This window comes from Peromyscus leucopus, chromosome 23, assembly GCF_004664715.2.
Source record: "Peromyscus leucopus breed LL Stock chromosome 23, UCI_PerLeu_2.1, whole genome shotgun sequence".
NCBI lineage: Eukaryota > Metazoa > Chordata > Mammalia > Rodentia > Cricetidae > Peromyscus > Peromyscus leucopus.
The window spans coordinates 12741957-12760686 of NC_051082.1; the positions used below are offsets into that span (position 1 = coordinate 12741957).

General features: G+C 47.3%; 1 protein-coding gene and 1 pseudogene across 1 annotated transcript; both read right to left on the reverse strand.

Moving 5' to 3' along the window:
• Positions 1 to 7454: 7454 nt before the first annotated feature.
• Positions 7455 to 9030, reverse strand: LOC114681903 (annotated as a pseudogene).
• Positions 9031 to 12059: 3029 nt separating this feature from the next.
• Positions 12060 to 15608, reverse strand: LOC114681901 (disintegrin and metalloproteinase domain-containing protein 1a-like). The gene is given in 2 exon segments (XM_028855664.2): positions 12060 to 14107; positions 14110 to 15608. Coding segments are annotated over 2 exon segments (2376 nt in total). The 5' UTR covers positions 14732 to 15608; the 3' UTR covers positions 12060 to 12353.
• Between the last annotated feature and the right edge of the window lie 3122 nt (positions 15609 to 18730).

Genomic DNA, 18730 nt, shown 5'->3' on the forward strand with positions numbered 1-18730 from the left:
GACAGGGAGCTTGTTGAGTTGATACTGTAGCGTGCAAGGTCTGAAGCTGGGGAAGGCCGCTGCTGACTTTTCTCCTTGTTCTGGTTACTATGATAAAACACCAGGATCAAGGCAACTTATAGAAGGAAGGGTTTATGTGGGGTTTGTAGTACCAGAGGGATACAAGCCCATCACCATGACAGTGGGGAAAGGTTGCGGCAAGCACCCAGCATGGCAGCATAAAAAGCTGAAAACTCGAATCTCAACCCACAAGCAGGAAAAAGAGAGAGCAAGCTAGGAATGACTGGAGGTTTTTCAAACATCAAAGCCAAGCCAGGCGGCGGCAGCGGGGGCGCACATCTTCGATCCCAGCACTCCAGTGTCAGAGGCAGGAGGATCGCTGTGAGTTCGAGGCCAGCCTGGTCTACAGAGCAAGTTCCAGGACAGCCAGGACTGTTACACATAGAAACCCTGTCTCAAGCAACAACCAACCAACCAACCAACCAACAACAATAATAAAATAAAACATCAAAGCTTGCCTACAATGGCAGATTTCCTCAAGCAAGTCCGGCCATCAACTGGAATCCCAAGTATTCAGATGCCTGAACTACAGAGGGACATTTCATTCAACACACAACAGTCCCACAACTGCCTGCCAAGCAACTTCTAACACTAGGAAAGGAAGTTTCTAGCTGAATTGGAGCGTGGTTTCTCTGTATCATGAAACCGAGGCGTGTGGTGTCAGGCTTCTGGGGACTTTCTGGCCAACATTCCTAGAGAGGAGCTGATTCTATGGTAGGACTGAACCCAGGGCGTCCTGCATGCCAGGCAGCTGGTTTCACCCAGCTGGGCCACATCCCCAGGCTGCTACTTCGGTTGCCATGACAGTTGAGTAACCGACCTTTTTGTTGTCGCTTCGGTTCACTATTGGTTTTGGATATCCTGGTTTTGCTTGGTGTGTGTGTGTGTCTGACTTTTTTCCCTCTGTGTGTGCCAATCTGGATACATTTTAGAGTTTTTTTTTCTATTTCAGGAGTCAGCAATAATTTTTTTTTTTAGAAATTGCATTACATTTATAGATTTTTTTTTTTTTTTTAGATTTTTAAATTGTATCTGTATGAGCATTTTGCCCACAGGTATATGGACACCACATTCGGGCTCCCCAGTTCTCAGGTCACTCTGAGAGTGGCGCTTCCTTCACCACCCGGGGAGAGCTGCTGGTGCAGTAGCAGAGCAAGGCTTCTCTCTTGGGTGTTTATGAAGGGAAGAGTACTGAAGTGGCCATGCAGCTGACACCGGAAGGATTCAGATGTGCAGAGCGGGAGGGATGCAAGTCTGCCTTCTGCTGGCTTCCTCGTGAACTGCTGGGGTGCTTGGGAGGGGCCACACGTGGCTCACAAGCAGCAGCAGTGACTGCCGTGCGGCCAGGGCCCCTCGTTGCCCTTGGTCCTCTGCCCCCACCTAGGGTAGAGTTATGGATGGTAGAGTGGTGTGAGTCGATAGGAGACCCACAGGGAGTCCGGACAGCGGGGAAACAGTTCACAGTCGGGGCCAGTGCACCATGTGGGTCTCTGGCACAACAATGAAAAAGCCCAAGATCATTTGGGTTAAGGGGATGAGACATGGCTCTGTGGCTGCCTTGGGAAGAGAGCAAGGGTGGGGTCAGTAGGTCAGAAAGGGGGTGGAAGCGGGGTGTGGCGACAGGGATGCCCAGTGGTCTACCTGCAGAGCCAGAATGGGGAGGCGGCGGCAGCAGTCGTGGAAAGTAGAGGCATTCCAGCCCAGGCTGGGTCTAGGACATGGGTACACACTCACCCAGGAATCCTGAGGCCAGTGGGTCGTGGGAAGCAGAGTTGATGCTGGGTCATTGGAGCTCCCCCAGAAGCCTGCTCTCAGAAGACGGAGCATGTCTTCTGGATAGCAGCCGACACCAGAGTCCGGGGAGTCGACAGAGGACTTGCTCATGGAAGTGAAGTATGGTTCCTAGGTGCTGAGATGGGAGCAAAGCTAGGCTCTGGGGAACTCAAGGGCCTCTTCCCTCAATCCATGGCAGTGTCAATCATCAGGGCACACCTTCAGGCTGCTCCACAGGAAGAGTAACTGTGGGCTCTTCTTGGGCCACTTACCTCTTTAGAAGCCCTCTTCTCTCCCAGTCACAGAAGTAGAGAGGCCTAAGCGCCACTGGCCTGCATCCGTGCACAAAGCCAGGGTGGGCTCTTGCCCAGTGTGTTGTGCTCCTGCAGTTTCTGTGGTGTCTGTTATGATGTCTGGTTGAGCTAATGCTTTGCCGGGCCTGTTTACGGTTTCAGAAACCCAGCCCTTCTACCCAGGGCTCTTCTACATTGTTTTCTTCTGGGCTTAGCTTTCCCAGCTCTGATCTTTAATATTTCTTCTACCAGTTTTGGGTTTGGCTATTCCAGATCTGAGCATAATAGGCTGTTGATGTTAGGACTCTGTGTCTGTGGGAATTGATTGCTGGAAGCGGTCTCCTCAGCATCGTCTTATCTTAGCTGTGGATTCCCATGTAGGATGCTGTTGTTTGCATTTGATTGTATATGTTCTCTTGATTTCTCCAATCAGTTGGTCATGTAGGTGCATCTTATTCTGTCCCAGGTACTTGTACACTGTCCATCCTTGTTGATGGGTAGTTTATCCTTCCATCATCTGAGAAGATGAGCATGGTTGAGGATGGTTGCAGCTTTTTTTTTTTTTTTTTTTTTTTTTTTTTTTTTTTTTGCTATTCAAGACAGGGTTTCTCAGAGTAGCTCTGGCTGTCCTGGAACTGACTCTGTAGACCAGGCTGGCCTTGAACTTAGATCTGTTTCTGCCTCCCAAGTGCTGGGACAAAAGGCGTGGGCCACCACCACCTGGCTATAATTTTTTATTTAAAAATTTTAAAGTTATTTTTCTTTTATTTGAGGTTCTTTCCTTTTACCTGGTTGAGGCATGGTACCCATTTTTTCTGCTTTGCTGAGTACCCCAGGCCAGCTGGCTCGGCTTCTGGGTGATCCCCTTGTCTCCACCTCCCATCTTGCTGGAGGAGTGCTGGGTTACAGATACAGCCGCCACATCTAGCTTTCTAATGTGCATTCTGTGGATCAGACTCAGGTCATCAGGCTTGGGTGGCAAGCCTTTAACTCACGGGGCCATCTTATTGGCTTTTTAAGATTTCTTAAGACTTGTGGGGGAGGGAGTGGCACACATCTTTAATCCCAGCACTCAGGAGGCAGAGGCAGGCAGATCTCGGAATTCACGGCCAGCCTGGTGTACAGAGCGAGTTACTGGACAGCCAGGGCTACACAGAGAGAGAGACCTTGTCTCAAAAAATAAACAAAATGATTTTTTTTTCTCTCTCTGTTTTGTATCTTCCCAAATAGCTGGGATTACAGATGTGCACCCCCACATCTAATTGTATGGTGCTGGGAACTGAACCCCAGGCAAGCATTCTATGAATTGAGTCATGCCCAGAGTGCTTGTGAGTTTTTCACGTTCGTGTTTTCCTGGTGGTGATGATCTGTTGTTCAGTGTAGAGCTCCTTGGCTGTTCCTTTCCAGATTTTTATAGGAGTTACCAAGCAGTGATGAATTCCCCAAGCTTCTGCTCACTTGTGAAAACCTTTCTCTTTCAGTTCTGAAGGTTCATTTTTGTAGGGTGTAGTAGCTTTCTAAGAGGCTCATTTATATATATGAGTGTTTCTCTATATGTAGGCACTGAGATTTGAACCTGGGTCCTCTGTAGGAGTAGCCAGTGCTCTTTGCCGATAAGCTGTGTCTCCATCTCAGGGCATGGTAATTTTGTTGGCAGGTTTTCTCCCTGGACTGTATGGTTTTTGCCGAATAGTTGGCTACATGGCAGGCAGCTCTCTTTATGTGTGGGTTCCACCCTACTGATTTAAGATCCTGTATTATGCTTTTGACCTTTGGACTGTTACATCATTTATAATATTTATATCCTCGGTTGCTTTTCTTATTTCTTTGTATCATCTGTCTGTATTCTCCTGTATCTAAGTTTCCTTAAGACTGTTCTTTTGAATTATCCTCCATAAATTTGCCAAGTGGTTTTTAAGCTAGCATCTTTCTGGAGCAGTGTTACTCCTGGAGTACTGTGTGGTTCCTTCCTTGTTACTCACGTCCCTACACTGATGTGTGTGCACATGATGGAACTTCTCCTGAGGTGTGGATGAGATAGAGAGAGGGTGTCGGGAGCTTTGGGTATCAGACTTCAAAAATGTCGATGCTGAGATTTCTTCAGCTTTGGTCATTGTCAGGAGCAGGTGAGGGCCTGGGGAGAGCAGCAGCCACGCAGCCTGGCGACTTCCAGCTCTGTGGTTGAGTATGGATGGCACTTGGTCTCATGGTGATTGCCACCCCAGTGATACCAGATGGAGACAGTTTGTTCAGGACAGAGATGAGGCTGATGTCTGTGGCACAAGTAGGCATTGACCCACAAGCCAAAGCACATGAAGCAGACCTGTTCAGCTACTCCAGGAAAGTGCAGGGGATGCAGGTTACTCTGGCCACAGGAAGGGGAGGATCTTCTCCTTCCCATGGATGGACACAGGTGCTATAAGGTGTGTAGCACCAGGGACTGCTGACTTGAGGTTGTGTGTGACAAAGAGGACCGCCTCTAGATCCTTTGGGGGTGATTACAGATAGTCACGGGTTTGTAGTGCTGAAGCTGCTGCTGCCTGGGCCCAAGGGAAAATCGTAAGGACTCAGGGTTTGGGCACTAGAGTCCCGGTCTCGGTTCTGTGAAGACCTCCCCTGTCCTGTGAGTGCCAACAGTACTGGAGCACAGAACTTCACAGTCTGAAGTCCTAGAGCACAGGGCATAGATAGCAATGTAGCTAGGTTACACAGAACAGTTCGGATGTGACTAAGGCTCTGTCATTGGTATTCATGATCCTGGAGCTACGGGATGTAGATGGGAACCTCCTCATCCCTGGAAACAAGCGAGGCTGGGATGCAGTTAGTTCCAGGAAGACCTTCCCTAGTATACGTAAGATATGCACAATCCTTTTAAAGGGCTGATAATTGCTTCTCGGGCTGCAGGATGCACTTGGTACGACCTTGAGGACAAGCACAGGTCACTCTGGGCATTTTGGGTGATAAGTGGCATCAGCAGCCACAGTCCTAAGGTCAGGTTGGAGAGAGCACCTTACTTTTCTGGGTGAATGCAGGTATTGCCAGAGGCTGGGACCACAGGTAGCCTTAGTCCTGGAGCTGCAGGATGCTCCGGGAACTTCCTCAGGGACCAGTGCTTATGGGAAAGGATCAAAGTGTGTGAAGCTAGGCTTCGGTCTCTAATAGCTGAAGTCCCAGGGCTGTGGGTTAGGGGAGCACACGTGGGACCCGGGGCGCTGGCCATGGCAGCAGTGGTTCTCAGTCTGCAGAGCTCCGAGTCCGGCGGTCTTCGGCCTCAGTGTTTCCCACATGGGAGCGTAGAGCACAGTTACTACAAGGTACATTTGGAAGATGTGTAGATTTGAGGGAAGGAGTCAACTAGAATGATACAGCCACTCGTTTCACATGGTAATTATCACTGTCCGCTCCTCAGCACCATACCTGCACACTTGGGAATGTCTGCACCCTTCCCCCGGTGCCCAGCCATGCTCTTCGTAATGGGGTCTTGTCACATTCGTAGTTTTGTTTTCTAGATATACAACTAGAACACCAGTTCATGTGCCTGTCTGGATTTTATACAAACACAGGTAATAAACTCTACATTTAGCTTCTTTCATCCACATTCTAAGTTGTCGTCATGTTACTGCATGGAACCATGGCTCATTTCTGTCTTATCTCTATGCTAATATTTCTCTATAGGAGTTCCTTCCAACTGATGAATCCTTCTAGTTTGGGCAACACTATAAGCAATGCTGTGGACATTACTAATGATATACATGACAAATGTACATAGTCCCTGGGAAATTATAATACACACACACACACACACACACACACACAATTATCTGGGAAATATATATATCTGGAAGTGAAATGCTAGCTCATGAGATAGGCAAATTGTAAATCTTTTTTTTTTTTTTTTCGAGACAGGGTTTCTCTGTGTAGCTTTGCGCCTTTCCTGGGACTCACTTGGTAGCCCAGGCTGGCCTCGAACTCACAGAGATCCGCCTGCCTCTGCCTCCCGAGTGCTGGGATTAAAGGCGTGCGCCACCACCGCCTGGCCCAAATTGTAAATCTTAATAGAATGTGACAAACTATTTCAACATGATATTCTCATACTCTGCAAACAGTATGGGTGCTTCTAATACTGTACATTCTCAGTATTGGTTATCAGCCTTACCTTTTGAGATATGTGATTTTTCTCTGCATCTCCCTGGAGACGAGTAAGGCTGGACATCTTTAAGAACACTTATTTTACTGGGCATGTTGGTGCACACCTGTATTCCCAGCACTCAAGAGATGGATCAGAAGTTCAACTCCATTGTGAGTTCAAAGTGAGTCTAGGTTACATGGACCCTGTCTCCAAAAACAAAAGCAAGCTCTAAAGATTGATGCACACCTTTAGTCCTGGCACTTAGAAGGCAGAGGCAAGTGGATTTCTTGTAGTTTGAGGACAGCCTGGTCTACATAGTGAGTTTCACGACAGCCAGGGTTGCATATGATGATGCCTTATCTCCAGAAACAAACAAAAAATTTAAAAAGCTGTGATTTTAGGGCTAGAAAGATGGTCTGGTGGTCAAGAACTAGTGGAATTTTCCCTGGGACCAACCCTGAGAAGATTCCTCCCAGAGTCCTGGGGAATACGCTATGTCCGGCTTGGGGTTATCTGAGGGAAAAGAATCTACGTACACCATAGATCTCTGTCCGTTTACTTTATTCTTCTAGGACAAGATTCTATCTACACAGCTTCAGTTCCATCCTGAGTCTCAGTTCCTCTCTGTACCTACTTTTCCTGGTCCTCACAGCCCTGGGAATAACTAAGCCCTTTGACCTTTGATCTCATCTTTGTCCTCTTTTCCTTCGACCTCCATCTTTCCTGGCTCTGAGATCTGCCTTCACATCTAGAGAATCTCTGCCTTTCTCTCTTCTCTCCAGCCATGCGGCTCTGTCTGCCGTCTACAGAAAACTGCCTTGTTCTCCCTCTCCTCACCACACAACTCTGCTCTGGTCAGGAATCCTGCCCCACCCTTCACTCCACCAGGATATGCAAAAACCTCCTTTGTTCTGAGTCAATAGCTCTGGAATACTCTTTTCCTGTCTGGGGAAGGGAGGTCTGAGCTTCCTTTGCACAAGAAACAAAGCTATGTATCTACAGCCTGCTCGGCTCTCTCTCTCTCTCTTTTTTTTTTTTTGACAATGAAACAAGTACATGGTTTTATTTATATGGGTATATACAGCATGTCAAGGAGGCAGTCTTTCAAAAACATGCTATGGAAAAGAGGAAGACTGACAATATGCCTGAATTAACAGAAGCTCTGGATACTGATTAACCCATATGCAAATCCAGTAATCTCCAAAGGATTTGGCAAAGATGTATTTTCTTTTCATTTCCAGTCTTTTAAAGTAAGACAGATTTGCTTACAATACAGCTGATTTTAAAAGCACACAAAATTTAACTACAAACAATGGGATTAAATGCAGCAGAGTGGTGAAGGTGCCAGCAACAAAACTGACAACCCAAGGCGGTGATGGCAGACAATGAGGCTGCACAGTGGGGTTTGTGGATAATTTTAGCTTTGCCTGGCTGTTTAATTCACATAGTAAGAGGTCTTTACAGACACACCTGTTGAATTAACTACATTTGTATTTTCTACTATGTAATAGGATTATAAGGCCACAATATTCCTTTGGGACAAACCCTTTAATGATTTTAATATCACTTACTCATTCTTTTGAAGTGTAAAGTGTCTTAACTGGATTATGATTATAGATCATTTTTAAATACACCATTGCTACTGTATTAAAATTATTTATACTATTTATATCTAATATTCAAAGAAAATTTACTAATAAATGCTACAATAGATATCAGTCTGACATGCTCATTAATTGATCCCATAGGTATAATTATAGGTCATGATATTAGTCTATTCTGTCTAACTAAATCAGGAACACTGCATTTACAGAACAAATAAACACACGTAGTGCAGACACCCAAGGATCACGCTAGTTCTTCAGTTATCTGTCACAGCTCAGACATGAATCCTCACCGTGTGAACAAAAGTCAGCTCCAGTTCTTCATCAAAAGGTGCTAGTGGACGTTGTCAGACGCCTTCCAATGTAGATCCCCAATCCAAGGGCCAGCAGGGGAGACGGCAACAGAGATGGAAAAAAAATCTTCAGAAAGTCTGCTGAGAAAATGCCTCCCTTCTTCATAACACTTGTGTTTCTCATGCTGAGAGCAGCTGTGCGCTTCGGGTGTTTGAAAAGGAACTCCTTGGGGGGGATATTTTCTGGCCGACTTGACCAATCCCATATCCAATCTGAGTTTTTCTTCAAGATGCTTTCAACTTCTCTTCTTCTCTCAATGTAATCTTCCTCAGACAGAGTGCTGCTTTTCTCTCCAAAGCTGTGGGTGTCTATTTCAGCTCTGTTGGTATCTTGTGGTGTCTGGGAGCGAGGTGGGCTGTCACAGTGAGAACTCTCGGGGCTACTTCGTCCAGGTCCATGCTGGGCATCCAGCAGTATTTCTTCCATGTCACCATTATAAACCGAGACGGAGGCTGGAACACTCTGCTCCCATTCCCATTGCTGAGGTGCAGTTCTACCCAGGAACCCTGCAGGTTCTCCTCCCCGCTCTGCGACATGGCGGCTCAGCAAAAGAGCCCGAGCCCAACTGCGGCAGGGCAGGCCTCGGCGGCCGTCACGGAGAGCTGCGAGAGCCACCCGCAGCCTGCTCAGCTCTCGCCTGCTCGTCTCTCAGACCCTGAAAGGTGTTAGTGACCTAGTGGATCTGCATCTGAGACTCTTACATTGTTTGCCGATATGGTCTAGCGGTATATAGGCCCACAAGAATTTCATAGCAGAAGACAGCTGAAATATTAAAAGCTAAATAACACCAAATATTCCATGATAAATGACTTCCTCTAGAAAAATGCCTTGAAATTTCTAGGTATAGCCTTAATAAACAGCTGAATCTCTATATTATACTCTTGTGGCTCACAAGAAAGGACACTGGCTGCTGTTCTTGCAGGATCCAGGTTTAATTCTAAGCACCCATGGGGTGGCTCACAACTAACTGTAATCCCAATTCCAAGGGACCTAACTCCCTCTTCTGGCCTCTGCAGGTACCAAGCATAAGGCAGATGTGATACACAGACAAGCACGCAAAACACCCATTCACACGTGATAAAAAAAAAAAAAGCATGAAGAAAGCCCACTAATGGGCTTATCATAAGGTTTCACCCTAAGCCAGATCATGCTACTGAAGCGTACAAGCACATGACAGATCACACAAGCAATCTAGTCCTCTTTATGGATCCATCAATGGCATTTAAAAGTTCATTGGTGATCGGATTTCTATTTAAGAGCCACACTGGCTGCTAGGTACAGACTACAGGATGGGAGCCGAGAGCAATTCATGTCCTCTGTAATTGCCCATGGGTGCTGATGCTGAGCTGCCCAGTACTAGAGGATTTGGGGTGCTGAAGAGACACCACATCCTGGATGTGTAGCTGAGAGCATATGCTGATGGACTGGGCTTCTGCAGGAAACCTGTTCAGAACTTTCTTGTGGTTTCTAGAATAATGCTCTCCCATACTGGATACTCTCTATCCTCTTTCCAGAATCTTCCTCATTTCAGCAACATGTACACAGACGTCCCTTCTCTAGCAAGGCAGTGTCCACCAGCCCCAGAGCTCTCAAAATCCACATCTCTGGCTAGCATCACCTTACTACATAGTGTCCGCACCCACGGTGTGTTAGCAGGTATCTCATGTGAAACACAGCCGAGTCTGGGCCGGCCACACTCGTCCCCACCCCAGTACCGGCTGCCGCTGCTTGAGCTGTGGAAGGGACAGCTGGTTGAGTCCATATGCTCAGCTGTGGGGCTCTCACCCTATCGGCAAATCCTTTTACCTTGGTAAGGCGGTGTCTTTTTTTTTTTTTTTTTTTTGCATTAAAATGTACCTGGAGCAGTGGTTCTCAACCTTCCTAATGTTGTGACCCTTTAATACAGTTCCTCGGGTTGTGGTGACCCCAACCTTACAATTTTTTGTTGCTACTTCATAACTCTAATTTTGCTACCTTTACAATGTGGAGACCCACACAGGTTTCCTAGTAAGAACTTACTCAGGGTCCGAGAATCAGGGCTTACTTTACCCAGCAGGGCTGCATAAGGGGATGAGTTGACCACGGGCTGTGGTTACCAGGTGTTTGGAAGGGTCTACACTTGGCTGTGAGGTGTGCTTTGATCTAGCAAGAGGGAGGTCTTTGGCCCCCGCCCCAAGGCCATGGGGTTTTGACCCAGGTCCTCCCGAAGCTATCCTGTGTTTGTCTGTCTCCTCTTCACTATATTTCTATCTAATACTTTCTTTTCGGTTTTTCAAGACAGGGTTTCTCTGCGTAGCTTTGCGCCTTTCCTGGAACTCACTCTGTAGCCCAGGCTGGCCTTGAACTCAGAGATCTGCCTACCTCTGCCTCCTGAGTGCTGGGATTAAAGGCGTGCGCCACCGCAGTGTGACTCTATCTGACATGTCAAAGGGTCATCTGACCCCCAGGTTGAGAACGGCTGCTAGGACCTGGATCTCACTACCTAGGGACTAGCATCTTCCACTTGCAAAACAAAGCAACACTTGCTACAGTTCTAACTACACAATGAATCACAATTTTCCCCTCTCTGGTTTTCCGAGACAGGGTTTCTCTGTGTAGCTTTGCGCCTTTCCTGGATCTCACTCTGTAGCCCAGGCTACAGATCCACCTGGCTCTGCCTCCCAAGTGCTGGGATTAAAGGTGTATACCACCACCGTCCGGCCACAGATTTTTATTATAAGTGTTTTACTCTGTAGTCCAGGCTGGCCTTGCATTTGTGGCAATTCTCCTGCCTCAGCCTCCTAGTGCTGAAATTACAGGCAGGAGACATCAACTTGATTGCGGACTGAATCTAGGGCATTGCATGTGCTAGGCAAGGAGACTACCATTGACTTAATTCACAGTGAGTGACCAGTTTCAAGAAACTTGAATACTGACTACACTGTGCAGGAAGTTCTGGATGGAATTCAACATCTCCGTGAGAGGGAAGGGATAGCCTGGACAATCAGACTTCTCAAATGTTCCTCCTTTGTACTGAAGCGAAAGGCTCACAGGACATAGGGTGTAGGCTACTGGATTAAACTTGGGGTGCAGTTCCACTACTCGCTCTTCTTGCCTGTCTCCTGGGAGCTGGGGAGATTAAGACAGTGACCATGGTGTCTAACCTTGTGTCATACGGAACAAACTGTGCTTCTGTTCAAGCTGTCTCACAGAGGAAACACCCTCCATACTGAAGACCAGGCAGACTGTCAGTCCACAGGACATTCGATAGCAGGCTGGAGCTGGAGAGACGCTCAGTGGTTACAGAACTACAGAACCAGCTGCCCTTCCAGAGGACCCAGGGTCAGCTCCTAGCATTCACACAACAGCTCACAGCTGTCTGTGATTCTAGTTCCACAGGAACCAACACTCTCTTCTGGCTTCCTTGGGTACTAGGAACACAACTTGTGCACATACATATATGCAGGCAAATATTCATACATATAAAAATAAATACACTTTTTTTCTTTTTCTTTTTCAAGACAGGTTTCTCTGTGTAGCCTTGGTGTCCTGGATCTCACTCTGTAGACCAGGCTGGCCTCAAACTCACAGAGGTCCGCCTGCCTCTGCCTCTCAAGTGCTGAGATTAAAGGTGTGCGCCACCACCGCACAGCTAATAAATCTTTCTTTTAATAATCAAATTCAATAGAAAAACTGAGAAATCAAATAGAAAAATTAAATGTTGCTATTATGAGCTCAGCACTTGCTAGGAGCTCTGTGATGAGGCTGTTTCCTGTGCCCAAGTACTTAGTGGGTACCTGAGGTCTAGCCTTGTCCAAAAAGCCTTAAAACTAAAGATCCCAAATTATGAGGATGACTAGTCTGTAATGATGTCATCTGAGGAGGAAAAGGCCTTATTCCTATTTATTTAAAATCATCTCTATTTTATGAACAATGGCTGACAGGGCAAGTTAGAACATTCAGATCCCATCAAAACATTCATGATAGAACAGCAGTTGTCACTGAGGAGAGCAACATAGTACAGATAACATATTACAATAGAGAGTGCAAGTGCAGCGTGCCCTGAAAACCACTAAGTCTGTCCAAATTGTCCTGCAGACACAAGAGATCGTCAATAGCAACGATCCATGTGAAGTTCTCAAAACTTCAACAGCGTGGCGGTTATCTCCTTCCATGGCCTGAGGATTCTGTGGAAGACTCCGATGAACTCTCTGGGGTTAGTACTGCTTCTAGTACTTCAGACCAGAGGTAGGCGATCAGCATCAGAACACACAGTAAAAGGATAAGAAATATAGGGACCACGAGCATCACCACCTTCATGTTTATGTCATCCTCGTCTGACCTCACCTTTCCGCGGTCACCAAATACAAAAATACTCAAGTTCCGACTATCTGGCTTCCCAACAGGACCGCTGTCCACACTTCCCCCGTCCCCTGGGCTGCTGCAGTTAGGGGGAGCAAAACCATCATCGCAATGACAGTGCCTGAAATTGTTGCACACGCCTTTCCCATGACACATTTTCTCTGGTTCACAGTCGTACTGGAGCACCGTGTGCTCAGTGCAGTAGTTATCCATGCAGACTTTGTTTGGGGCACAGTAAGTGCCGGCCTGCACATCTCCAAAATCAGGGATGTCAGTAGTGTTGTAGGCATCCATGCTCCAGCACCAATCATCTCCATAAGGAACCTGGAGGAGTGTATGTAGGGGACTGACTTGAGGCAAGTAACTAACATCTGTGCATACTAGTTTCCCACAAAATACATCCTCATCGGAACATGTTTCGTACCCTAAGTTAGCCTCGGTGTGGTAGCCACAGTTTCCAAACCGGTTCCCTTTGGTGTTCATTAAAATGTAACAGTCGTCGGGGGCTGATCTCGCAGGATACCCGTATATCTTTGTGCACTGCTTATCAGGGTTCTTACACCAACCCTCAGAGCAGTAATAGATCCTGTCACACAGTGTACCGTCCTGCTTGTAGGTGTTCACAGGGCATTCGTGAGAACTGCCGTCACAGTACTCGGGCAGGTCACACACATCCTCAACAGGACGACACAAGACCCCTTTCTTTCTGAAGTTACATTTGTAGCAGCAGAGTCCATCACTGCACTGTGCACCGTCCTTCAGTGTACATGTTGATTCACAGCATGGGTGATAGTCACAAGCAGAACCACAGTCACACTCCTCCGGCTCCTCCACCACACCGTTTCCACAACGGGCAGCTCTGCGCTTGCGGCTTTGGCGCCAAGGCTGGTCCAGCAGGCAGGCCCCTCTGTGGTCATGGAGGAAGCGGTAGAAGTCGTCAGAGCTGCAGTTGCTGAAGCCGCTGTCCTTGGTGATATTCTCCTGCATGAGACAGAAGCGCTTAGGGTCACAGCCGCAGGCCGGGTGGTCGTGCTGGATACCCAGGTTGTGTCCCAGCTCATGGGCCATGAGCGCTGCAAACAGCAGGACATCTTCGTGATGGAAGGCCTCCACAGCTGCTGCAAACATGTCTGAACAGGCACCGTCCAGAAACGCCTGGCCCTCATTCTGTCCTGGGTCATGCCCCACGATCAAGTGTGCGACATCGTGCCTGGCCCGGTCCACGAGCTTCTCCTGTCTCCAGCGGTTGAAGTTCCTCAGTGTAGCCTGCAGGTCCATGGGGACCTCTATCGGGTCCCCCTCTGTCCAGATTTCCATGCCCACCAGCACCACCTCTGTGTTTAGTGCCCTGGTGAAGCTGTTGGCCAGAGCAATGATGTCCACTACTGCCCGGACCGTCTGGTTGACGTTGCTGCCCCACATCTGGAACCGCTGGTGGTTGACCACAGCAAACATCTCCACATACTTGGTGTGTGACCACACGTCAGAGAGCTCCTGCAGGTCATCGGGCTTCCTGCTCCCTTGCTGCTGGCTGCTGTCCCCGGGGCTGTCTTTGGAGTGACACTGCAGGAGACCTGAGGCTGATGTGCCACGGTGTACAGGATGTGTTCAAAGCCTTTGGAGGAGAGCACAGGCTCGATGCTGTACGAGGTTTCCTCCTTCATCAGGACGCCCCTGAGGCCTGAACAGATGTTGACGGAAACGAAGGAGCCCGGCACCCCTTCCATGTAGCCTTCGTAGTGGCAGTCCTGTGAGAGGAGCGGCATCTCTTGCCCCAGGATGCCATCGTGGTAACTGTAGACTGGGAAGTTGTTCACGGAGTAGTCTCCCTTTACCTTCAGGTGAAGCAGCTGCTGCTGGCCCTGCATCAGCAGCAGGTAGGACGCCCTTCCTCCGGGGTCTTCAGTCCCCTGGACTGGCAACCTCTTGGGGATGACCGTTTCATAGGAAGAGTAATACACGGGTCCTGTGTCACAGAATGTACTTGGGAGGAAAATTAGTAGCACCAAGATCCCTACTTTGACAGATGGGTGTCCAGGCACTAGTCTCAGCCCCAAGGTCAATTGCTGGGCAGCCCAGATGTGAGATGTTACCTTAGCTTCCTTTACGGGCACTTGCGTTATCTGCAGAGAGGGCAGAATGGAGGCAATTCCTCTCACTGATGCCGCCGCTGACATGGCCCCAAGAAACTGTTGGTAATGGAGGATCTCTACCCATCGGTGGCAGACCTCCCTGATAGGCAGGTCTTTCCCTGACTCTGATCTGTGCTCTTCCCTTATGGGGTGCTGTCCATCTCGATGTCTACAGCCTTTGGGCTGCCTCTCTGTTCTTCTCTCCTAGGCCTCGGTGGTTATATACAGCACAGGGACTCCTTTCAAGGGGAAGAGCTTTAGTGTTGCTTACGTTCCTTTGACGTTCATGGAGGTGAGCCCTGTAGTCTGCAATGGCTCAGCCAGTTCTGTAAGGCAGATCACCTTTCATCCTCCCCAGACTGTGGACACGACATCTGTTAACCTGTTCATTCTTTCAGGCCCAACATTCTGGCAGGGCTGCGGGGGAGGGGTCAGAGCTTCTCCGGGTTCTCTGAACAATGAAGAGTTCTCTGTTGTCCTGCCTTTCCTCATCCTTACAGTGGTCATGAGGTCTTACTGATGGTTAGTTCTCTTTTATTTATCCGTGACTGCTTTATTCCTTTCATTCGGGCAACAGTATTCGGGTGTTCTACTTTCCTCGTCCTTTGTGTGTACCCCGTGAATTTTGACATTTTAGATCTGCCTCAAACCTGACCCTCCTCAAGGGACTGCTTCTAAGGCATATGCGTTAAATGATCTTTTTTTTTTTTTTTTTTTAAACCACAGAAATATATTAGAGCCTGGAATCTAAGTTAATCCTCCTAATGGCCTCATCACAAAAAGAAAAGGGTAAAACAGATGGTGACTCTCTTTTCAACAGTGAGCAAAATGAAAAGGCAATCTGGAAGACCTGCTGTGGGATGGTCTGTATGTCAAATTGCTCTGATTGGTCAATAAATAAAACACTGGTTGGCCAGTGGCCAGGCAGGAAGTAGGTGGGACAAGGAGAGAGGAGAATTCTGGGAAGTGGAGGGCTGAGGCAGAGAGACATTGCCAGCCGCCACCAGCAGCATGTAAAGACGCCGGTAAGCCACCAGCCACGTGGCAAGGTATAGATTTATGGAAATGGATTAATTTAAGCTATAAGAACAGTTAGCAAGAAGCCTGCCACGACCATACAGTTTGTAAGCAATAAAAGTCTCTGTGTTTACTTGGTTGGGTCTGAGCGGCTGTGGGACTGGCGGGTGGCAAAGATTTGTCCTGACTGTGGGCAAGGCAGGAAAACTCTAGCTAAAAACCTTCAATTCCACACTTGTCTCTGACTACAGGGGGCTTGTACTGTCTGTGCAAATGCCATGCTTGAGTTTCACGCTAATGTTCTTGATGTGTTTAACACTATGCATTTAGAAGGATACAGAAGTGTGTGTGTGTGTACACATTCCTTCCCCCATTTCTTCATTCTCCTGCATATTCTAAGATGAAAAGAAAACTACATCTTCTCCATGGCATAAAAATCATTGTAAACTGTTAAGTCAAATATTTATAACATACAGGGTATAACTACATGTTACATGTGAAAATGGAGAAATACCCTGCTTGTTTTAGGAGGTGGTCGACCCCTGTAATCTCAACCCTTAGGAGGCAGAGACAGGAAGATCACAAGTTCAAGGCCAGCATGCTCTCTGAATGAGTTCTGAGCTAGCCAGGGATACAAACCAAGACCTTGTCTCAAAAAAACAAAACCACCAAAAAAAAAAAAAAAAAAAAAAAAAGCACCATCCTAGATCTATCAAGAGTAATCCATCAAGATGCCTGCCCTCAGCGATGTCTAGCTCCTATCAGATGGCCTCAGGATCCGGCAAGAAAAGGCGCACTCTCTCACCTCTCACTGTTCGCGCTGACTGGAGAACTGACAGGAAAGTGAGCAGGTCCTCGGCTGCACTGCCTGGCTTTCTAGTGACTCAGAACCTCTTCCGAGTACCTGTTCTGGCCATGATCCAAGTACTCGACCGCTTCCCTGTGTGAGAGCTACCAAACACAAGAAAGGGCAAGTCACGAGGTGAACCAAGGATCAGTGATGGAAGAACAGTCTTCTTAAATTTAAAAATATGTAATTATAATGAAATATCCAATTTTTCAACTCCCAAATTGAAACGTACATCCTGACATACAAGAGCTGACTAAAATCTTTTGACTTCTTTACCAACAGTACATTCTATTCTTTCAACTTGCTCATTCTCACATGTGTAAAGAGCATAATTCTCGGGGGAACAAAGCAAGCCTTAAGGTGACGTTTCAAAAAAAAAAATTTTTTTTTTTTCTGCTGGGCGGTGGTGGCGCACACCTTTAATCCCAGCACACGGGAGGCAGAGGCAGGTGGATCTGCCTGCAGATCTGTTAGTTTGAGGCCAGCCTGGGCTACAAAGTGAGTTCCAGGACAGCTTTTGACTGTTAAACAGAGAAACCTTGTCTTGAAACCCCAAAATAAATAAGGAAATGAATCATTTCTGAGAGGTGTTTTCCTGTGGCCACACAGTATGTGAGCCAGAAAGACACTGCTCTCCAGTGAGCAGATGTAACTGTGGTAAGATACTCTCCACCTGAGTGACAAGCAATGGTCCTAGTGAGCGGGGTCAGGGATGTAGCAAGCTGGAGATTGTCATTGCCTGACAGGAGCTGTTCTTGTAATATTTCCACAGACCTCAGTGATCAGCAGGCAATAAATTACCAGGAAGACAAGGTTTAACTTCCAGCTAGGTGTAGGTTTTGTATTATTAGCAAAACTGACTCAAGTTAAAACATAATTTACCACTGGCCTAGGAATATACAAAGGAAACTCAGCTCTAATGCAGAATCTCTTGGGAACTGCTGTTGTTTGGGAGAATTTTGTCCAGGGTCGGACTGACTTTTGAGTGACATCAGGGGCATCTCCATGGTTTTTACAGACATCCAACATAGTTCTCATCTGGACAAACATAGATATGGATTTCATTATGGCACTAGGTGAATTCAGCCTGAAGCCACTGAAACACAGGCAAGCCATGCTCAGACAAAAGCGACCATCAAGATGTATGTCCTTTCCAGTCCCATCCACAATTCACCACACTGAGGGGGAAAAACCTCCTAAGCTTTCAGAAGTCGCCCAGATGATAAATTTCTAAGATAATTAGTAGAGTCGGTGTGCCAGCACGTTCCTCTCAAGAGAAGACTAACAACTAACTTCTATCTCCACGGGAACACTGGATTCCTGCCCCAGGACAGGTATGCTGGATGTCTTTGGACACTCAAGAGCAAGTAGTCCCCCTGATGATTTGGAACAGGTTCACTGCAGAACATGCCCTTATGCCAACTCTCAGCTACATCTTTCTGGCCAGAAATTTTGCTTAAAACTGTTTGTCTCTGCTGCTTAACCCTGAGATCTTGCTATCCTGGGAAGTATCCCCACTTCTCACCACAGCACCAGCCATCCAGGAGCAAGGATGTGCCTCCCACTGCAGTCTCCAAGGACACTGCTGCCTTTATCACAGCCCTAGTCAGTGACGTCCCCCTGAACACTGAAGACGCTCAGTAGCTAGAAAATAACAAAACCCCATGGAATCCATTTTGATGGAAGAGGATGAGACAAAACTGAATGACTGAGATGGAGGACTTGTCCTACCTGTGAGCTCTTCTGGGTGCCAGCAAAGGAAATCACCCAAAACAGCTCTAAAACCTACCACGGGGTCTGGGTGGGCCTCTGTACAAAACAGGTAACAAAGCAAAAAGCTGCTTTCTGGGCCATAATTATGCTTCCTGAGATTGAAGGATGCTGAAGGAGCCACACACAGCCAGGAGGAGGTCAACAGATCTAGGCAGAACCACTACTTATGGACAGCCTTAAGAAAAACCACCAAGCCTGGCGAGCTCCTTTACCTGCACTAACACACAGTTGTTAATACTTTATTATAAAGAAACTGGTCTTTCTTGACAGTGTCCTCTTACACTACAAGACTCAACTCTCCTATGTGGCTAAGTACAGGAAGCTAGTTTTTTTTTTTTAAAGGAAAACAGTTAAGTGTTAGGAAACTCTGAACCTAAATCTATATAGCAACATTAAGCAACGAG